General features: G+C 50.7%; 1 protein-coding gene across 7 annotated transcripts in view; it reads right to left on the bottom strand.

Moving 5' to 3' along the window:
- The window catches only part of LOC138764694 (diacylglycerol kinase beta-like), a 137,305-nt gene that overhangs the window by 58,225 nt on the left and 57,461 nt on the right, over positions 1-21,619 (bottom strand). For 6 of the 7 annotated variants that reach the window (XM_069940923.1, XM_069940922.1, XM_069940924.1 and 3 more), the window contains exons 10-14: positions 21,207-21,295; positions 16,159-16,275; positions 15,696-15,794; positions 14,163-14,255; positions 2,684-2,757 (exon numbers count right to left, since the gene is read on the bottom strand). In XM_069940923.1, the coding sequence (XP_069797024.1) occupies positions 2,684-2,757; positions 14,163-14,255; positions 15,696-15,794; positions 16,159-16,275; positions 21,207-21,295 (472 nt within the window). The remainder of the gene's footprint in view (positions 1-2,683; positions 2,758-14,162; positions 14,256-15,695; positions 15,795-16,158; positions 16,276-21,206; positions 21,296-21,619) is intronic. The other variant, XM_069940921.1, reaches the window with a different exon arrangement.

Below are 21,619 nucleotides of genomic sequence, written 5' to 3'. Positions count from 1 at the left end.
TCCAGTCCGATTTTCTTGCAGTTGTTTCCTCTCCCCCCCACCCCCCACCATGTCCCACCATTCCCCAAAGATTCAGCAATCTGACAATCTTTGTTTTGGGCACTAGAAAGTTGTGGGCATCTGGAATGCTTTGGCAGAGGTGGTGGGTGGGGTGGGGGGGGGGGGTGGTGGAGGCTGGAACAATAGGGACATTCAAAGGGCTCTCAGACAGCCAGATGGATGGAAGAAAGGTAGGATTATGGGGGTGATGGAGGGAAGGGCAAGATTGCTGTGGTAAAAACACTGAAATGCTGGAGGAACTCGCCGGTCTCGCAGTGTCCACAGAAGGTTATGGTATGTTAAATATAGACATACAGCAGGGTAACAGGCTCTTTCAGCCCACGAGTCCATGCCGCCCAATTACACCCGACTGACCTACAACCCCCGATACTTTTTGAACGGTGGGAGGAAACTGGAGCGCCCAGGGAAACCCCACGCAGACACAGGGAAAATATGCAAACTCCTTACAGACAGCACGGTCCCGATCGGTGGCGCTCTAACAGTTCCGCTCTAGCCACTATGCCAACCGTGCCCCCCCCCCCCCCCCCAATATCTTACTGGCATTTCGGGCCTGAGCCCTTCCTCAAGCTATGAGAACAAAGCAGGCAGTTACCCTCTCTCTGGGATTGTTGTGCAGCAGGGTTTACATATAAAGGACTCTCAGAAAGACACATAATGGAAGAAAAATTAAGAGTTATGGGTGTGAGGTAGGGAAGGGTTAAGGCCTTTTCATGCCAGGCCACTGCCTGGAGTCTGGCTATAAGCACCTTTCAGATAGCAGCCCTAAAAGGCTGCTCCAGCGTCCCATTGAGACGCACCTCATAGCATCCTCCAGAGCCGATGGAGGCGGGGTGACTGCTGCCATGGCACTGCCCATCATAAATACGCGGCAAAGCAATGGCCGTCTTCCCTATCCATAACTCCCCAGGCAGCTGGAAACTCTCTGTGTTTCCCAGAATGGTCCCAGCTGCGTGGGAAATCACGGATCGGGAAGATGGTCTTTGCTCTACTGTGTTTTGAGCCACCGATGAACAGCCCCAAAGGCCGGAGCAGCCCGGTGAGGTGCCGGAATGGCCGGCGGGGCTGTTACAGCCCGCACTGGCCTCCCCCTGATGGCTCCTGCCAGCTGCCCCTATCCTGTGGGGGGTCATAGAGGGAGAGGGGTGAGTGGGTGGGAGAGAGAGGAGATGGGTCGTGGCCCCTAGCCAGCAGCGCCCAGACAAACAGTGACATTGCATTCATGTGAGGCGGCGGAGCGCTGGTCTCCGCTGATTGTCCTTCCCCGAGAGGGATTGCAGCCAGCGCCTTGAGGCAGCCACGGCCCATTCATCGAGGTAAGTCTCCCGACGTAAGGGTGGAGAATCTCTGCCTTTACAGGCAGGCTTTTTCACTGCATGAAAGGGCCTTTAGATTGTTGTGGAGGCGCCAACTCTCAGGACAAGAATAAACTGTAGAGGTTTGTTAATTTGACCTGCAACATTACAGGTCCTAGACTTCACTCCATCAAGAACATCTACATGAGGCGATGTCTTAAAAAAGCAGCCTCTATCCTCAAGGACTCTCACCCCCCAGGCTAGCCCCTCTTCACTCTGCTACTGTCGGGGAAAAGGTGCAGGAGCCTGAAGATGAGCCCTCAGTGGCACAAGGACAGCTTCTTCCCCACTGCCATCAGATTCCTGAACCATCAATGAACTAGACCCTGCTCACTTGGACTTTTCGTGCACGTTTTTATTTATTGTTGTGAGGTGGTTTACAATACGAACGGTTGCTCTGTGGCGCTGCCACAAAACGACAAATTTCATGACTTGCTCATGACAATAAATTTGGATTCTGCTCCTGACATGTCAACACGGGAATGGGATGGGGAATTGAAATGGGTGGCCACTGGGAGATCCACACTATTGCAGCAGACGGAGCTGAGGTGCTCACTGAAGCAATCTCGCAGTCTGCGCCCAGTTTCTCCAACATAGAGGAGACCACAATGGGAGCATCAGGTGCTGATGTGGGAGGCCTTCGGAGGGTAGAGATGGATTGGAGGGGACGGTGCTGGTGGTTGGGGGGCAAAGGGTTGGGGGCTCCAGGGCACATGACAAAAGCACTGGGGAGCTTGTCACTCGGTTTTAGTCCACATATTTGGGATGTCTCCATCGCAGGGTTGTGTGTGCCTGGCTTACAGCTCAGAGTACAGACGCTACTGGCTGGGGGAGTGGGGGGGGGAGGTGGGGGATTGATCAAATCTGTGCGAAAGGATACAGGGAAAAGGGAGAGCGACAGAGTTGAGGGAAGGTGGTGGGGAAAGAAGTGAGGGTGAGAGAATGGGAGGGGTGGGAGAGGAGCCCAGACAAACAGGCAAAAGGTGTTCAATGGATATGATAAGAGGATTTGGGGAGGGGGGTAATTTTTAGCTTTGTAAAAGGAGGCAGGGAAAAGGGGAGAGAGATAGAGCTGGTGGAAAGGAGACAGGAAGATGGTGGGGTTGGGGGCCAACGGAAACTGGAGATGTCGATGTTAATGTAATCCAGTTGGAGGGTGCCCAGCCAGAAGATGAGGTGCGGGTCTAACATGGACAGACGTGTCAGCTAGGGAGTGGGGCGGGGAATGGCTTCTTCAGGGTCAGGGAAGCAACATGGGCGGATTTCCTTACCTCTCTCCCTGTTTCCCTCCGCTCTTTGGGTTGACAAGCACCAGCAGGGGATGTGTATTGGGAACCGGGATAATCTGTCAGTGAAAAGAGGAGCATTAGCAATCAGTTTCAAAATGCGTTCAGGTGGCCTCCGCTAGCGTCCGTTCGCGCACACCAAGATTTGGATGCAGGCCCTTTTAGGAGCAACTACCTGCATTTAAATAGCACTATGTTCATCACTAAAATGTCCTCAACTCCTTCAGAAGGAAAAAGTTAATCCAAGCCACAGTATTGAAGAAGACCTCCGGGTAACAAATGTCCAACACAGACAGCTCATACTTCCAAACAGACTACGCACGGCTTCAACGGTGCGTTGGCCCGGGGAAAAATGCTGTCTGCCATTTTAAGTTGGACCACGTTGCCGTCGACGATCATAATCAGTGTAATATGCCTGTCAGCCTTGCTTTAGTGCAAGAAAAGGCTCAAAGCCTTTTCAACGATTTAAAAACTGCACGTGCAGCAAGTTCTGACTTACCGTCAAACTCGACTTAGGAATGGACCCCATTTGTAATCCAGGGACGGCCTGGATGGGAGTTGGGCTGAGATGGGAAAGTTGTGTAAGACATTGGCGAGGCCAACTTTGGAGTATTACGTGCAGCTTTGGTCACCTAACTGCAGGAAAGCTATCAATGAAATAGAAAGAGTGCAGAGAATACATATGCCCAAACTTAAATGATCTCGTTTTTATGTTGATGTTGATCCACGATGAGAGAAGTGTAACATTTTTGAAGCTTCATTGATCCATATGCCCTGGGAGTGTCCCAATTTAGGAAGAGTTTGGGCAAGCATTTTTCAATCTTGATCAAAATAGAACCATGCCCTCTAACTGTCCTGTTCGGTTTTTCTTGTGAACCAGATATACTTTTGTCTGCATCTCAAAATGAAGTTTTAGCTTTTTATCACGTTGACAGCCAGACGAGTAATTTTAATGAAATGGAACATTGACTCTTCACCGACCCATACATAGTGGTTACATGATGTAATGACATACTTAAGCTTGGAGAAAATGAGATACAACATTTTAGATGGAAAGTTTCAATTTGAAAAGATGTGAGGCCCATTCATAGAAAACTATCCCGTTTGACAGATTGAAGTAATTTGGATTCTCCGGCAACTCTCTGCCTGGTTTCTGAAGGTCCAATTCAATCCATATCTTTACTATTTTTTCTACAAGGTCACCTTGATCAGAGGGAGGGCATCAATTAGATCTAGTTTTTGGTTTTTTTTGGTTCTTTTTTTTTCTTTTGGTTCCTCTTTTTTAGATTAATTGGTTCCCAACCTTTTTCTTTCTACTCACATCCCACTTTAAGTCATCCCTATGCCATTGGGGCTTTGTGATTAGTAAGGGATTGCTTAAGGTGGTCTTTGAGTGAGAAGGGAAGGTTGAGATTCACTGCTCTAGACCCAATTGTCTCTGAAATATTTTGCTGGAGAAAAATTGTCATTTGGCCTATTTCCTTTGGAGTTATGAAACCATGCCCATAATGAGTCAATGAGGTACAATTAAAACAGTGATTTTCAAACTTCTTCTTTCCACCCACATACCACCTTAAGCAATCCCTTACTAATCAGACCATATCATCAAATTAGACAGATATTACTCCATGTTACGACCAAGTTCTGGTATAATGTAACTCATTTGGTTTCTATCCAGAATTATTTATGAAATAATGTTAAATCAACAAAAATGGATGGATTTGAATTAGATTTATATTAATTTGTGATATGTATATGATGCTTTTTGTTATATTAGTAGCATATGTATGTAGGATTAAGATGTTAAACTCAATAAAAATATTTTAAAAGGAAAAGATGGAAAGGGTACAGGGAAGATTTAGTTGGATGTTGCTGGGACTTCAGGAACTGCATTACAGGGAAAGGTTAAATACCTTAGGACTTTATTCCCTAGAGCATATAAGAAGGAGGGGAAAAGTTATGAGGGGGATAGACAGAGTAAATGTAGGTTGGCCTTTTCCACTGAGGGTCGGTGAGATACCAACTAGAGGACATGGGTTAAGGGTGAAAGGGGAAACTTTTAAGGGGAACACAAGTGGGAACCTCTGCACACAGGCAGTGGCGGGAGTATGGAACAAGTGGGTACCCTGCACAAAGAGAGTGGTTGGAGTGTGGAGCATGTGGGAATCCTGCACACAGAGAGTGGTGGCAGTGTGGAGCAAGTGGGAATGCTGCACACAAAGAGTGGTGGGAGTGTGGAGCAAGTGGAATCCTGCACACAGAGAGTGGTGGGAGTGTGGAACAAGTGGGTACCCTGCACACAGAGAGTGGTGGGAGTGTGGAACAAGTGGGAATCCTGCACACAGAGAGTGGTGGGAGTGTGGAACAAGTGGGTACCCTGCACACAGAGAGTGGTGGGAGTGTGGAGCAAGTGGGAATCCTGCACACATAGAATGGTGGGAGTGTGGAACAAGCTGCCAGGCACAATAGGATCTTTTAAGAGATCCAGGTACATGGAATTGGAAGGTTATGCCATAGGGAAATTCTAGGGAGTCTCCAGAATGGGTTGGCACAACACTGTGGGTCAAAGGGCCTGTAGATTACTATGAATTGATGAACGTACAGGGCGCAAGTCAAAATGTGATTAAGATCTCAAGGTATGAGCAGGCATAGGCCAATTGGCACAACGGGCCTGCTCTGCAATTTAATCGTGAGCTGATCCATCTTCTCACTTAGTCCCACTTCTCAGACTTCTCCCCTAAATCCTTGATGCCCTGTGTAGAGCTCGTCGAAAGAACCAAAGACTTGTTGATCCAAACCAAGGCTTTTATTAGCAAAAGACCGGAGCTCTTCACAGGTGGCCGACCAGTCCGGAATGATCCGACCTGGCTAGGGACACAACCCTTTAAGGCCCAAACAATAGGTGTGGCTTAGCTCTCAGCCAATCGCTGTAAGCACAGTCTAGATACAATAACTATATACACTATGTACATTGGTGATAGATCTGTACTATCACATTCACCCCTTCTTGGAGAATTGACCCTGGAAAAAAAAACAAAAACGAGGGAGAGAATGAAAAGGAAGGGGTAGGTCAAGGACTGTAGCGGTCAGGGGGTCTGACCATCCGGCGTGACCGCCGTGGTGCCGGGATTGGGGTCGCTGGAGTGGTGTCGCCAGCGGGCTCATCGGGTGCGACTGCTCCGTCGCTCAATTCCCCAGTCGTTTTGTCGGCAGGGTGGCCCGAGTCATTGGGGTGCTGTTGGTCCTTCTGTTGCGGCACGGGGCCTGGAGCATAAGGAGTTGGGGGGTTTGCTGGGTCTACCGCGTCCTGAGCTAGGTCCCGCACCGAAACAGTGTCCTCCCGCCCGTCCGGGAACTCCACGTATGCGTAATGTGGGTTCGCGTGGAGTAGAGTCACTCGGTCGACCAAGGGGTCGTTCTTTGAGTGCCGGACGTGGCGTCGCAAAAGGACAGGGCCAGGGACGGTGAGCCATGCCGGTACAGTGGTTCCCGATTCGGATTTCCTCGGGAAAAGGAACATCCTTTCGTGGGGGGTGGCATTTGTTGCAGTACATAGGAGGGAGCGGATGGAGTGTAAGGCACTAGTGAGAACCTCCTGCCAGTGAGAGGTGGGGAGACCTTTAGACCGGAGAGCCAGTGTAACCGCTCTCCATATGGTGGCATTCTCCCTCTCGACCTGGCCATTACCGCGTGGGTTATAGCTCGTGGTCCTGCTTGAAGCAATACCACACTCCAGAAGGTACTGTTGCAGCTCTGCACTCATGAATGAGGACCCCCTATCACTGTGGATGGAATTGGGGTACCCGAAGATGGTGAAAATACTGTGAAGGGCCTGTATCACTGAGGTGGCAGTGGTGTCTGGGCAGGCCACAGCGAATGGGAAGCGGGAGTATTCGTCGATGGCCGTAAGGATGTAGGTATTACGGTTGGTCGACGGTAGGGGTCCCTTAAAGTCTACACTAAGACGCTCGAAGGGGCGGGTGGCTTTGATGACGTGGGAGTTATCCGGACGGAAGAAGTGGGGCTTGCATTCGGCGCACACCGAACAGGCTCGGGTCATGGAGCGGATCTCCTCAACTGTGTAGGGTAAGTTGCGCGCCTTGACAAAGTGAGCAAACCTAGTGACCCCTGGATGACAGAGCGCCTCATGGAGTTTCCGTAGTCTGTCCATCTGTATGCTGGCGCACGTCCCCCTGGAGAGCGCGTCAGGCGGGTCGTTGAGCTTACCAGGCCGGTACAGGATGTCATAGTTAAAGGTGGAGAGTTCGATTCTACATCTGGCGATTTTGTCGTTTTTTATCTTACCACGCTGGGTGTTGCTGAACATGAAGGAGACCGCGCGTTGATCAGTCAACAGTGTAAAGCGCCTCCCAGCGAGGTAATGTCTCCAACGACGTACCGCTTCAACTATGGCCTGGGCCTCCTTCTCGATCGAGGAGTGTCTACTCTCCGGACCCTGGAGGGTTCTGGAGAAGAAGGCTACAGGCCGACCGGCCTGGTTCAAGGTGGCTGCCAGGGCGAAGTCGGATGCATCGCTCTCGACTTGAAACGGGACAGACTCATCGATCGCGTGCAGCGTCGCAGCAGCGATGTCAGATTTGATTCGATCGAAAGCCACTGTGGCTTCGGTCGAGAGGGGAAAAGAGGTGGTCTTGATAAGAGGACGTGCCTTGTCGGCGTAGTTTGGAACCCATTGGGCATAATACGAGAAAAGGCCCAGGCAGCGTTTGAGAGCTTTCTGGGTATGTGGGGGGGGTAAGTCCATTAAGGGACGCATGCGGTCAGGATCTGGCATGACTATCCCGTTTTCCACCACACAACCTAGAATAGCGAGTCGTGTGGTCCGGAAAACACACTTGTCCAAATTGTAAGTCAGGTTTAGCTGACGGGCAGTTTGAAGAAATTTGTCTAGGTTGGCGTCATGGTCCTGCATGTCGTGGCCGCAGATGGTGATATTGTCCAGATACGGGAAGGTAGCGGTTAGCCCGTTCTGGTCCACCATCCTGTCCATTTCCCGCTGGAAGACCGCGACACCATTTGTGACCCCGAATGGTACCCTGAGAAATTGATATAGCCGCCCATTCGCTTCAAAGGCCGTGAATGGTCGGTCCTCGCAGCGGATCGGGAGCTGGTGGTAGGCCGAACGTAGGTCAATAGTGGAGAAAATGCGGTACTGGGCGATCTGGTTCACCACATCCGTGATGCGTGGCAGGGGGTACGCATCCAGGAGTGTGAAGCGGTTAATGGTCTGGCTATAGTCGACCACCATCCATAGTTTTTCCCCATTCTTGACAACCACCACCTGGGCTCTCCAGGGGCTTGAACTGGGTTCGATGATGCCCTCATCCAGCAATCTACGCACCTCACTCCTAATGAATTGCCTGTTTTCGTAACTATATTGCCGACTTTTGGTGGCCACAGGCTTCCAGCCAGGGGTGAGGTTTGCGAAGAGTGCTGGCGGGGCAATCCGGAGTGTGGAAAGGCCGCAGGATTGGCCCCGGGGCACGGGGGCGGGTTGCTCGGGTGCTTCGGGAGTGGGGCGATGGCAGACCGAGAGGGGGGCGTGGGGTCCCCCAAAGTGTAGGGACACCGTTTGGAACTGACACTGGAAGTCTAATCCCAGCAACACTGGGGCGCACAATTGGGGAAGGACGAATAATTTAAATTGGGTGACCGTCACGCCCTGTACTTCCAGCGTGGCGATGCAATACCCCTTTATCCCAGTCGAGTGCGACCTCGTCGCTAATGAGATCCTCTGGGTAGTGGGGATAATGTCAAGTCCCCAACGGAGGGCCAGATCTGGCTGGATAAAACTGTCAGTTGACCCAGAGTCAAATAAGCAATTGGTGTAGTGTCCATGCACTTTAATCAGTTCCATTGCTCTGGTGAGGGGATGAGAGCATTGCTGGTTTAATGTTATTGAAGCAGTTGACAGGCGAGTTTTGCGCGATGACGTCACGCAACGGGATGACGTCACGCAACGGGATGACGTAGTCAACGCTCGAGGAGCAGGTTGGAGAACCTCCCGGAAGTGCTGTTGTGGCGGGTGAATGGTAAGTAGTGGGGTTTGTAGTTGCTCGCGATCGGCGGTCGGGCCCTGGCGGTCATCAGCGATGGACGCTAGGGTGAGCACCTGGTTGGCCGCGGGGGTGGCTGCGGCGGCGGTAGCGTCGGCCCCGGGGGTGTCTGTGGCGGCGGCAGCAGCGGCGGTAGCGTCGGCCCCGGGGGTGTCCGTGGCGGCGGCAGCAGCGGCTGTAGCGTCGGCCCCGGAGGTGTCCGTGGCGGCGGCAGCAGCGGTGGTAGCGTCGGCCCCGGGGGTGTCCGTGGCGGCGGCGGCAGCAGCGGCGGTAGCGTTGGCCCCGGGGGTGGCTTTGGCGGCGGCAGCCGCGGCGGCAGCGTCGGCCCCGGGGGTGTCCGTGGCGGCGGCAGCAGCGGCGGTAGCGTCGGCCCCGGGGGTGGCTGTGGCGGCGGCAGCAGCGGCGGTAGTGTCAAGTGTTCCGCACGGGGGCGAGAGGCAGGCCATCACCATGGTTGCGACGGTGGGTTGCCCCTTCCGGGTTCGGCGTCTCCGTGACGTCAGGCGTTGCCGTGCAGGGGAGCCCTCGCTCTCATTGGACGAGAGCTCTGGGGAAGAAGAGTTTGAATGGGATAGTGGCGGTTGAGCTTCACACGAGGCACTGTGTTTGCTGGCGGCCATTTTAGACCTACAGACTGCAGCAAAGTGGCCGTTTTTAAGGCACTTCTGGCACCTGGCTTTTCTTGCTGGGCACTGGGACCTGCTGTGCTTGTCCCTCCCGCAGAAATAACATTTCGGGTTCGCACGGGGCAGGGTAGCAGCAGCCGACAGGCCGTCAGGGGTAGGGTAGAAGGGCACTCTACTCACATCAGAATGTGGGGTCCAGTCCCTAGAGAGCTCGGTGGACTTTAAGGCTGCATCCTCCATTGTGATTGCAATCCGGGCCACGTCCTCTAGTTTTTCTACCCCTTGTTCGAGCAAACGCAGCCTCACTTCGTTCGATCGGAGCCCGGCCACATAGGCATCCCGGACGAGGTCGCTAGTGATCTCGGCAGCAGTTTTGTCCACACAGTTACAGTCCTTGCCCAATGCCTTTAATACTTGTAAATATGCCCTGCTGGACTCACCGGGCTGTTGCTTCCTCGACGCAAGCATGAGCCGGGCATGAACTCTGTTCACCGGTTGATCATACAGTTCCTTCAGTACCTTTATGGCTGCGGTGTAAGTGGTCTCATCCTGGATGTTCTCGTAGACTCTCAAGGACACCATAGACAGCAATGCTGTTAGACGCTGGTTATCCTCCTCTACCTGAATGAATCTCAGGAAGTTTTCAAAGTTCAGCAGCCAGAACTTAAAGGCTTTGAAGGCTGTAGCTGACTGTGGGTCGATATCAAGTTTTTCTGGCCGAGTTAAACGCTCCATCCCTTTCAAAAAAAATTCTTTTTGCTAATAAAATTGTAGAGCTCGTCGAAAGAACCAAAGACTTGTTGATCCAAACCAAGGCTTTTATTAGCAAAAGACCGGAGCTCTTCACAGGTGGCCGACCAGTCCGGAATGATCCGACCTGGCTAGGGACACAACCCTTTAAGGCCCAAACAATAGGTGTGGCTTAGCTCTCAGCCAATCGCTGTAAGCACAGTCTAGATACAGTAACTATATACACTATGTACATTGGTGATAGATCTGTACTATCACACCCTGACAATCAAATACCTGTCAATCTCTGTCTTAAATACACCCAACAACCTCGCTTCCACAGCCATCGGGGGCAACAAATTTCACAGACTCACGACCCTTGGGCTAAAGAAATTTGTCTGTCTCTCTGTTTTAAATTGATGCCCTTTTATCCTGACGTTGTGCCCTCTTGTTGTGGACTCCTCTAGCATGGGACACATCCTTGCCACATCTACTCTATCCAGGTCTTTCAGCATTTGATAGGTCTCCAAAGATCAGCCCTATGCTATTTGTACTCAGACAGCAAGCCTTCCCAGTCATTTCATGATGGGACAGGTGAGAATGGAAATAGAATGGGCTGGAGGAGGCTCCTGAAGTAGAAATGTATTGGGAATTAAGTTATCTCAACTGAGGCAAATAGTCCATGTTGATGTAATCCTGAAGAAGGTTCACCACCAGTGATACTTTGTGAGAAGTTTGAGGTGATTCGGTTTCACCAAAGACTCTCGAAAACGTCCACAGGTGAACCATGGAGAGCATTCTGGCCGGTTGCATCACTGCCTGGTATGGATGCGCCAACACTCAGGACAAGAAAAAACTCCAGAGGGTTGTTAACTCAACCTGCGACATCACAGGCACTGACTTCAGTCCATTGAGGACATCTACATGAGGCGGTATCTTAAGAAAGCGGCCTCTATCCTCAAGGACCCCCAACCCCCAGACCACGACCTCTTCATTGCTACCATCGGGGAAAAGGTTTGGGAGCTTGAAGACGAGCACTCAGCAGCACAAGGACAGCTTCTTTCCCACTGCCATCTGATTCCTGAATGGACAATGAACCTGTGACACTGCCTCATTTTGATTTTTCGTGCTCTGTTTTAATTTTTGTTAATATAAGGTGGTTTATATGAATGTTTCCCCTGTGGACACTGCTGCAAAACAACGAATTTCTTGACTTGTTCATGACAATAAATTCTGATTCCAATTCTAATTCAGTTACTTTCAAGCCAACCTGGAGACAACATTCTCGGCCACACTGTCACTACCAACTGTGTGGTGCGAGCTAGCTCGAACGGAGAGAGTGCGGCACTCCATCAACAATGTCTGTAGCTCAATACCATCGGCACTGGAGTAGGGGACTGAGGTGCGCAGTAGAACAGGGGGATGTGAAAATGCACATTCCTTGAACGTGTGTCACATGTATTGTGAGCAGGTCTGGTCACTTAACTACAGGAAAGATATCAATAAGATAGAAAGAGGGCAGAGAAGATTTACTCAGATGTTGCCAGGACGAGGAACTGAGTTACAGGGAAAGGTTAAACAGGTGAGAACTTTATTCTCTGGAGCGTAGAAAAATGAGAGGAGATTTGATAGATGTATTTAAGATTATGAGGGGGATAGACATAGTGAATGTAGATGGGCTTTTCCCACTGAGGGTTGGTGAGATACAAACCAGAGGACATGGGTCAAGGGTGAAAGGGGAAAAGTTTAGGGGGAACTTTAACTTAGAGGTTAGCGCCATGCCTTTACAGCGCCTGCAATCGGGGCTGGGGTTCGAATCCCACGCTGTCTGTAAGGAGTTTGTATGTTCTCTCTGTGGCTGCGTGTGTTTTCTCCAGGGGCTCTGGTTTCCTGCCACCGCTCAAAACATACCGGGGCTGTAGGTTAATTGGGTTTAAATAGGGTGGCATGGACTTGTGGGCTGAAATGGCCTGTTTCCATGCTGTGTGTCTACATTTAAAATTTAAATTTTAAAATCAACTTCTACACACAGAGAGTAGTGAGAGTTTGAGATGAACTGAAGTGTTGAATGCAGGCTCAATTTTAACATTGAAGAAGAATTGGGACAAGTACGTGGAGGGGAGAGGTAGGGAGGGCTATGGACTGGGTGCAAGTCAGAGGAACTAGGCAGACTAATAGTTCAGCCCCAAGCAGAAGGGCCGAAGAGCTAGTTTCTGTGCTTGTAATGTTCTATAGTTCTATGGCCTAGTCTGGCCCATGTCCAATATGTGACATTATGTGCATGACAGGAGAATGTTTTCTGTTGGGACATTACCATAAGATGGTACAGTTGGTGTAGTGTTTAGTGTCCGGCCTTTACAGCGCTAGCAATCGGGTCCAGGGCTCGAATCCCACATTCTCTGTAAGGAATTTTTATGTCCTTCCCGTGATGCGTGGGCTTTCCCTGGGGGTTTCAGTTTCCTCCCACCGTTCAAAACGTACTGGGGGGTGCAGGTCAATGAGGTGCAATTGGGTGGCATGGGCTTGTGGGCCGAAAGGGTGACTTTGAGAGGAAACCAGAGTGCCCAGTGTGGGGGGGGGGGGGGGAGTGGGAGGGTGATGGTGGGAACGGAACTCCACATGGTAGAGAGGGGAACATGAAAACCCCGCACAGACAGCAGCAGAGGTTGTGGTCTATGGGACTGTGAAACACCTGCCACATCACTGTGTAAACATTCAACAAGGTAACGGTGTTGTATATCTAAATTATGTGGACACTGCGATACCAGTGAGTTCCTCCAGCATTTCGGTGTTTTTACCACAACAATCTCGCCCTTCCCTCCATCACCCCCATAACCCTACCTTTCTTCCATCCATCTGCCTGTCTAAGAGTCTTTTGAATGTTCCTATTGTTCCAGCCTCCACCATCCCCCATCCAGACAAAGCATTCCAGACGCCCACGACACTAGCACCCAAAACAAATATATTCAGATTGCTGAATCTTTGGGGAATGGTGGGACTGGGGGGGAGGGAACAAGGGCAAGAAAATCGGACTGGTCCAAGCAAGCCGGCAAAATTTCATCCATGCCACTTCAGGAATCCCACGCAATTCAGGGAAACAGGGAATCCATGCTGTTACAGTGCCAGCGATTGGGACTGGGGTTCGAATCCCACACTGTCTGTAAGGAGTCTGAACGTTCTCTCCGTATCTATGTGGGTTTTCCCCGAGGAGGGGGGCTCCGGTTTCCTCCCGCCCTCCAAAAACGTACTGGGGTGGGGGGGAGTTGTAGGTCAATGGGGAGTAATTGGGTGGTGGCTGTCGTGTCCAGAACCCAGAGAGCAAAGGTGTGTGAAAACACTCAGCTCTCCGATCAGGCCAACTAACCATGCAGCAGGCGGAGTCACTGTCTCACAGTCCCAGAGACCCCAGTTCAATCCCTACCTCCACCTCTGTCCGCACTGCATCTGCACACCTCCCTTGCCACCCACATGGGATTCCACTCACCCCCCAACCGGGCACTCCGGTTTCCTCCCACTGGAGGAGCAAGACCTCATCTTCCAACTGGAACAGTCCTACCCAACTGAACCAATGCTTCACATCAATCTGCAAGGGTCATTTACTGTATCTGGTGCTCCCGCTGTGGTCTCCCCTACACCAGAGAGACTGGGCACAGACTGGGAGATCGCTGCATGGAGCTCCATCCGTGCCGGCATGTCCGTCCATGATCTCATGAACTTCCAGACTGAGACCACGTGCAAATTGGAGGAACAATGTCTCATTTTCCAGCAGGGTGCCAGCCAACCAGATGCCATTAATATCAACTTCATTGCCTTTCATTAAACTACCACCCCCCACTTCTTCCCCGCATCCCCTTTACCCAGCTCCATCTCTCCCAGTTCCCTGTCTCCTTTCACACAGACATGATCAATCCCTTCTCATATCTCATTAACACCTCATGTTGGTCCCGGCTCCTCACCCAGCTGGCACTGTCTGCATCCTGAGATTTCCTACCCTTGGCTTGTCCTGCTTATACCCTGAAAAAAACAGAATACCTGGAGAATTTTCCCATCAACTGTAGTCACGGCCTGGTCCCCATCGATCGACGAGCTCTCCTCTTCGTTCTTCTTCAGGCTGTTCTGCCTGTCCTTAGTTTAAAAAAAAAGAGGAAAACATGTCAGGGAAGAGTACTTCCCGAGTAGCTGATGCCCCTCCCCGCATGGCCCTACCCACAAAAAACTATGCCCTCCAGGGTGTTTTCACACCACCCCTACGAACAGAAAGAGCATGCTTTAACCCCAAATACAGAGAACACCTCAGCACAGTAGAGGTCCTTCGGCCCTCGATGTTGTGCCAACTCATATATTCGTTTAAAAAAACACTGAACCCTCCCTAAACCTATCGTCCTTCCATCCATGTCCCTGTCTAAGAGTCTCTTGAACGCCCCTAAAATGTTCCAGCCTCCACCACCCTCCCCAGCATCCACAACTCTCTGTATAAAAAAACTTGCTCCTGACAGCTCCCCTAAACTTTCCTCCCTTCACTTTGTACCCACGTCCTCTGGTGTTTGCTACTCCTGCCCTGGGGAGAAGGCGCTGGCCGTCCACCCTATCTATGTCTCTCATAACCGTGTAGACCTCTATCAAGTCTCCTCTCATTCTTCTACGCTCCAAAGAGAGAAGTCCCAGCTCTGCTAACCTTGCCTCATACGACTTATTTTCCAATCCAGGAATCATAAAACAGTAAGAGGCATTGCCCAAACAACAGTTTGGGACATCGTTAAGAAGAAAGAGCAGACTAGGTGAGCTCAGCAATCGCGAAAGGACTGTTGATGACAGAAGAATCCTCATCATAATGAAGGAAAATTCGCAAACCCCTGTCCGACAGATCAGACCCACTGTTCAGGAGGCAGGTGTGGACGTGTCAATGACGACTCTCCGCAAAAGATTTCATAAACAGAAACACAGAGGCAACACTGTATGTCTAGTTAGTCATGGGCACAGAATGGCCTGATTACAATTTGCCAAGAAGTATTTAATAGAGCCTGTAGAACACTGGAAAAGGTCTTGTGGACAGATGAGCCCAAGATGAACCTGTGTCAGACGTGATGGCAGGTGCGAAGTGTTGGAGGCGTAAAAGAACGGCCCAAGATCCAAAGCCCACCATCTTTGCCATGGAGTTTGCATCTTGCAGAGCAGCCTCTGCATTTTTGTTCAGAAAGTCTTCTGCGGACGGTCGCCATTGACACATCTGTCTCCTGAAGAACGTTTCTGATCTGTCAGATGTGCATCTGGGGATTTTCCTTTATCATGGTGAAGATTCTTCTGTCATCAGCAATGGAATGCCAGCCCCTTGGCAGTTACTGAGCTCACCAGGAGACTCATTCTTCTTACTGATGTTCCAAACTGTTGATCTGGGCAGCTTCCCTTCACTTCTTCCAGAACTGCTGAATTCCATGAGCAAGGGAGGCTGAGCGAGGCACACCTTGCCCCCAGATCTTCTCCCAGTTCTCTGGCACCCGAGTCAATGGCTTGACACGTGGTTATCCCAAGAAAGACAAATCCTGCGGCTGCGAGGTGAACATTTACCAGTACCACAGGGTAGATAGCCGATGGGGGAAGCACATGGTCCTTCAATGGTCCACAGTCACACACCTCCATCGCCTGAGACACACATTCATGGTGGAGCTGTTGGCATAGGAATAATGGCATGACTGAGCTGATCACAAAGGAGAGAGACCCAAATGTTCCCCCACCCTTCACTTCGAGTCCAGTATCTACGCAGCCAATGGGACAGCTGAGAAACCTGTTCCCTGGATGTCTTGCAGCGGGTAACCAGGAAATGACCACACACTCTCAGCGTGTGTCCCCACTGTCAGGAGTGGGGTCACGAAGCCTTGCCAATGTCCCAGTTCAAGGACTCCTGGACCAGTCAAGTTTATTGTCGGTTGATTGTACAAGTGTAACCAGTCCTCGGTGGAAAACCACTAAGACACACCACACATGAATTTAATGTTGAACCACGAATGTTCTCACAACTTGTCGGACTCACAGTGTTGTGGCACCAGACGCAGTGGACACCCGTCAGCCGTTGAAAACTCTTTATTGTCTTTTGACAACTTCCGCAGGTGATGTTGCAGTTCCCTTCGACCCACATGTGCTTCATGACCTGAAGCGAGAATGCAGAACACTTGAATAAAATTGAATCATTTGGTGATTAATCCCGGGATCACTGGTTTGAACCTCGTACACTCTAACTCTTGATCAGCAAGACATCTCCCCCCACTCCCCCCCACCCCTACTGGAAGGAACAGTGGCCCTGATCTCTCCCTGGAACTTCAGGAAGTGAGTTTGGGAAAAATTAAACTGATCCAATTGACCACATTATCATCCAGATCATTGATGTGTTTGTCATCTCTATCAATGATCTGGATGATAATCTGGTCCAATGGGATCAGCAAGTTTGCAGGTGACACCAAGATTGGAGGCGTTGCGGGCTTCAAAGGAAGGTTTTTCAAAGCTTGCAGAGGGATCTGGACCAGCTGGAAAAAAATGGGCTGAAAAATGCAGATGGAATTTGATGCAGACAAGCGTGAGGTGTTGCATTTTGGAAGGACAAACCAAGAAAGGACGTACACGGTAAATGGTCGGGCATTGAGGAGTGCAGTAGAACAGAGGGATCTTGAAACACAGTTACATAGTTCCCTGAAAGTGGAGACACAGGTGGATAGGGTTATGAAGAGAGCTTTTGGCATCTTGGCTTCACAAATCAGAGTATTGAGTGCGGGAGTTGGGATGTTATGGTAAAGTTGTATAAGATATTGGTGAGGCCAAATTTGGAGTATTGTGTGAAATTTTAGTCACCTAATTACAGCAATAAGATCAAAAGGGGGCAGAGAAGATTTACTGGGATGTTGCCCAGACTTCAAGATCTGAGTTACAGGTAAAGGTTAAACAGGTTAGGACTTTATTCCCTGGAACATAAAAGAAGGAGGGGAGATCTTATTATAGGAATTTAAAATTATGAAGGGAGACAGCCTAAATATAGGTCGGCTTTTTCCACCAAGGGTAGGTGAGATACAAACCAGAGGTCATGGGTTAAAGGGGAAAGGTTTAAGTGGAACTTCTTCACTCAGAATGGTGAGAGTGTTGAACAAGGTGAAGTAGTGAATGCGGGCTCCATTTCAACATTTAAGAAGAACTTGGACGGGTATAGAGATGGGAGAGAAATGAAGGGCTATGGGCTGGGTGCAGGTCTGTGAGAAATGACAGAAAAATGGTTTGGCATGAGCTGGGAGGGCTTAGGGGCCTATTTCTGTGCTGTGAAGTTCTGTGGTTGTATGGACAAGGCTGAGAAGTGTGGTGTGGCTGGGTGGGTTTCAGCAAGGGTGGTGGCCCTGTTGTGTCCAGTCACAGCATTGGTCCAGATCTGTCTCCCTCCATCACCACACCCTGGCCCTAGGCAGGAAAAGTCAGCCACAGCCGGAGGCCCAAAAGTCCTCAGTAACAACTGCCCCTGGTCAGGGGCTTCTGACCTTCTGTCCAGAGAAAGAAGCAGCACGGTTAATGTTGCACTGTTACAGTGCCAGCGACCAGGACCGGGGTTCAAATCCAGAGCTGTCTGTAAGGAGTTCATGTGTTCTCCCCATGTCCCTGTGAGTTTCCCTGGGGAGCTCTGCTTTCCTCTAGTCGGTCAAAACGTACCAAGGGTTGCAGGTCAATTGGAGGTATAATTGGGTGGCACAAGCTTGTGGGCTGGAAGGGCCACCCAAACTATCTGTTTGGATCTAGGAGTTAAGTGTGATATACAGAGAAATCCCCATTATCTGGAATTCAAACAACCAGCACAAGAATTTTAAATTGGGGCCCTCCCGCAAGTTCGCCAATCCACACAACACATGATTTCAAGCAAGCAGAAAATTAATTTTTTGGCATCCACCAATCCCCATAGTACAGGATACTGGGGGGAGGGGTTTACTATATCCAAGTTGGCTGATCATGCCATACAGGGTGGCAAGTCCAGTATGCGGGGTGGGGGAGGGGGCTTTAGGGGAATGCAGATAGATTGTGTCTGGGGGAGGACACGGCCAATGGAATGTGAAGACTCTCCTGTCGAGCTGCCGCCCCCTCTGCTCCAACGCACCAGATTACGGGAAGATGGCAGGAAACGGCGAGAAGGTTGGTGCCCAAGGTTGTGCTGGGGCAAGGTGGGGGAGGTAGCCTCCTGTACACTCGAGTCAGTGGGGCAGGTTGGATCAGAATCGGAATCAGAATTTATTATTGTGACATGAATGTCACAAAATTTGTTGTTTTGTGGGAGCTTCACAGGGCAAACATTTACATGAACCACCTTCCAACAATAAACAAAACTAGTGCACGAAAAATCGGAGTCAGCTAGTGTCTTTGGTTCATTGGTCGTTCAGGAATCTGACGGCAGCAGGGAAGAAGATGTCCTTGTGCCATTGAGTGCTCGTCTTTAGGCTCCTGTATCTTTTCCCCGATGCTAGCAGAGTGAAGAGGGTATGGTCTGGGGGGGTGGGGGAGTCTTTGAGGATAGATACTGCTTTTTTAAGATACCGCCTCTTGTGGATGCCCTCGATGGAGTTAAGTCTGGTGCCTGTGATGTCGCAGGCTGAGTTAACAACCCTCTGGAGTTTATTCTTGTCCCAAGAGTTGGTGTTTCCAGTGCAACTGGTCAGAATGCTCTCCATGGGGCACCTGGTGAAGTTTTCAAGTCTTCAGTGCTGTACCGAATCTCCTCAAAGTATGGCTGCTGACAAGCCTTCTTTGTGATTGCAACGACATGGAGACTCCAGGACTGCCCAGGAATTTAAAGTTCTTGGACGCTCTCCACTGCTGAGCCATGGATAAGGGGGCCCTGGGACATCAATGCGGACATGGAGCAGTTGCTGTGCTTCCTGTAGATTACTCTTTACCTCAGCACCGTTTTCCTGCAGTAAAACACGAAAGTCTGCAGACGCCGAAGTTGAAGTAAAACCACAGCGCTGGAGAAACTCAGCAGATCAAACCATGTCCTTTATGTAGCAAAGGTAAAGATACATAACCAACGTTTTGGGCTTGAGCCACTCATCAAGGTCTGGAAAAATGTCGGCAGGTGTCCGAACTAAAATGGTAAAGACGGGAGGCGTGGGGGCCGGAGCATGGCCCTGGCAGGAGGTACTGGTGGAGAAGGGAAGGAGGGCACAGCAGCAAGCGTGGGGAGGAGGGATGGCTCATTGAATAAAGAGGGAAGGGGGTGGAGAACAGATGGGTGAAGGGAAGGAAGGGGGAAAGGTAAGCCGATGTTGGTGCCTTCCAGCTGGAGAGGGCCAGGTGGAAAATCAGGTGTTGTCCCTCAAATTTCTGGGTGATCTGGGTGGGAGAGTACATGAGGCTGATGATGATGCCATCCGGTCAGAGAGTGCCCAGACAGATGTTGATGCCATCTGATCAGAGTGTCCAGACAGATATTGATGCCATCCAGAAGGAAAGTGCCCAGACAGATATTGATGCCATCCGGTCGGAGAGTGTCCAGACAGATGTTAATGTCATCTGGTTTGAGAGTGTCCAGACAAATGTTGGTGCCATCCAGTCGGAGAGTGCCCAGAAGGATGTTGATGCCATCCGGTCGGAGAGTGTCCAGACGGATATTGCTGCCCATCCAGTCAGAGTGCCCAGACAGATGTTGATCCCATCTGGTCAGAGGGTGCCCAGACGGATGTTGATGCCATCTGGTCGGAGAGTGCCCAAACGGATGTTGATGGCATCTGGACGGAGAGTGTCCAGACGGATATTGCTGCCCATCCAGTCAGAGAGTGCCCAGACAGATGTTGATCCCATCTGGTCAGAGGGTGCCCAGACGGATGTTGATGCCATCTGGTCAGAGTGTGCCCAAACAGATGTTAATGCCATCTGGTTTGAGAGTGCCCAGATGGATGTTGATGCCATCTGGTCAGAGAGTGCCCAAACAGATGTTGATGCCATCCGGTCGGAGAGTGTCCATTCAGAATTGATGCCATCTGGTCGGAGAGTGTCCAGACGGATGTTAATGCCATTTGGTTTGAGAGTGTCCAGACAAATGTTGGTGCCATCCAGTCGGAGAGTGCCCAGATGGATGTTGATGCCATCTGGTCAGAGAGTGCCCAAACAGATGTTGATGCCATCCGGTCGGAGAGTGTCCATTCAGAATTGATGCCATCTGGTCGGAGAGTGTCCAGACGGATGTTAATGCCATTTGGTTTGAGAGTGTCCAGACAAATGTTGGTGCCATCCAGTCGGAGAGTGCCCAGATGGATGTTGATGCCATCTGGTCAGAGTGTGCCCAAACGGATGTTGATGCCATCCGGACGGAGAGTGTCCAGACAGATAATGATGCCATCCGGTCAGAGGGTGCCCAGATGGATGTTAATGCCATCTGGGCTGAGAGTGCCCAGACAGATGTTGATGCCATCTGGTCAAAGAGTGTCCAGACAGATGTTGATGCCATCTGGTCAAAGAGTGTCCAGACGGATGTTGATGGATAATCGGGTGTTGCCCCTCCAATTTGCGGGTGATCTTGCTGGGATAGTGCATGAAGCCACGGACAGGCACGTGAGTATGGGAGTGGGACACAGAACTGAAATGGCTGACCACTGGGAGGTCAGTGTGGTCAGAGCGAAGGTGCTCAGTGAAGCGATTCCCCACTCTGCGCTTGGTCTCTCTGATGTACAGAAGGCCACAATAGTGGCTTCACCAAGATTCCAGTTGGGCGGGGAGAGTGAATTCTGGAAAACTGCAGCCTTTCCCCATAGTTGGGGAAACTGCAGCAGGACTGCCACCCAAACCTCCCTTCCCCGCACCTCGATTCCCCACCCTCCAGGCCACGCGCCGGGGTGAACTTCCCCTTCCGGTGGGATTGCAGGACGGGGCCTGCTTGGGGCAGGAGACCGTCCTGCTTTGGTCACTCGCTCAGGCATGGGGGACGGATAAAACCTTGGCATCTGCCCCTCTGAATTGCGGAGGCAGCATCGTGGGATGAAGACAATGCTGCCTCCACGGTGGACTGGAGAAATGAGATGGAGGGAGTGAATATCATGAAGGAGAGCCAGAGAAAAGACTTACGTTGGTGTCCTTTATAGACTTGGCATAGGTTCTGATGCAGGATGAGGGAGCTTTGGAGGCACACCTCTCGTGCACGGTATATTTACAAACTGCAAACAAAGAGTGAGGCAGTGAGTGACCCTGAATCCTGACCCAACCACACTCCGGGTTGAACTCAACACTCTCTTCTTCCCCAAGAGCAGCCCCCATTTTAACGTTGGGCCTCCCTTCTCAATGCATTGACTCAAGATTCAATTTATTGTCATGTAACCAGTGTCATATTCACAGTGGTAAATTTATAGAAAACATCGGTGAGGCCAAATTTTGAGTCTTGGGTGCAGTTTTGGTAACAAAACTGCGGGAAAGATATCAATAAGTTGAAAAGAGGGCAGAGAAGATTTACTAGGATGTCTTCAGGAACTGGGTTACAAGGA

This window comes from Narcine bancroftii, chromosome 5 (genome assembly GCF_036971445.1).
Source record: "Narcine bancroftii isolate sNarBan1 chromosome 5, sNarBan1.hap1, whole genome shotgun sequence".
Lineage (NCBI taxonomy): Eukaryota > Metazoa > Chordata > Chondrichthyes > Torpediniformes > Narcinidae > Narcine > Narcine bancroftii.
Note: the sequence above shows the minus strand (reverse complement) of the source record. Positions and strands in the feature narration are given on the sequence as shown.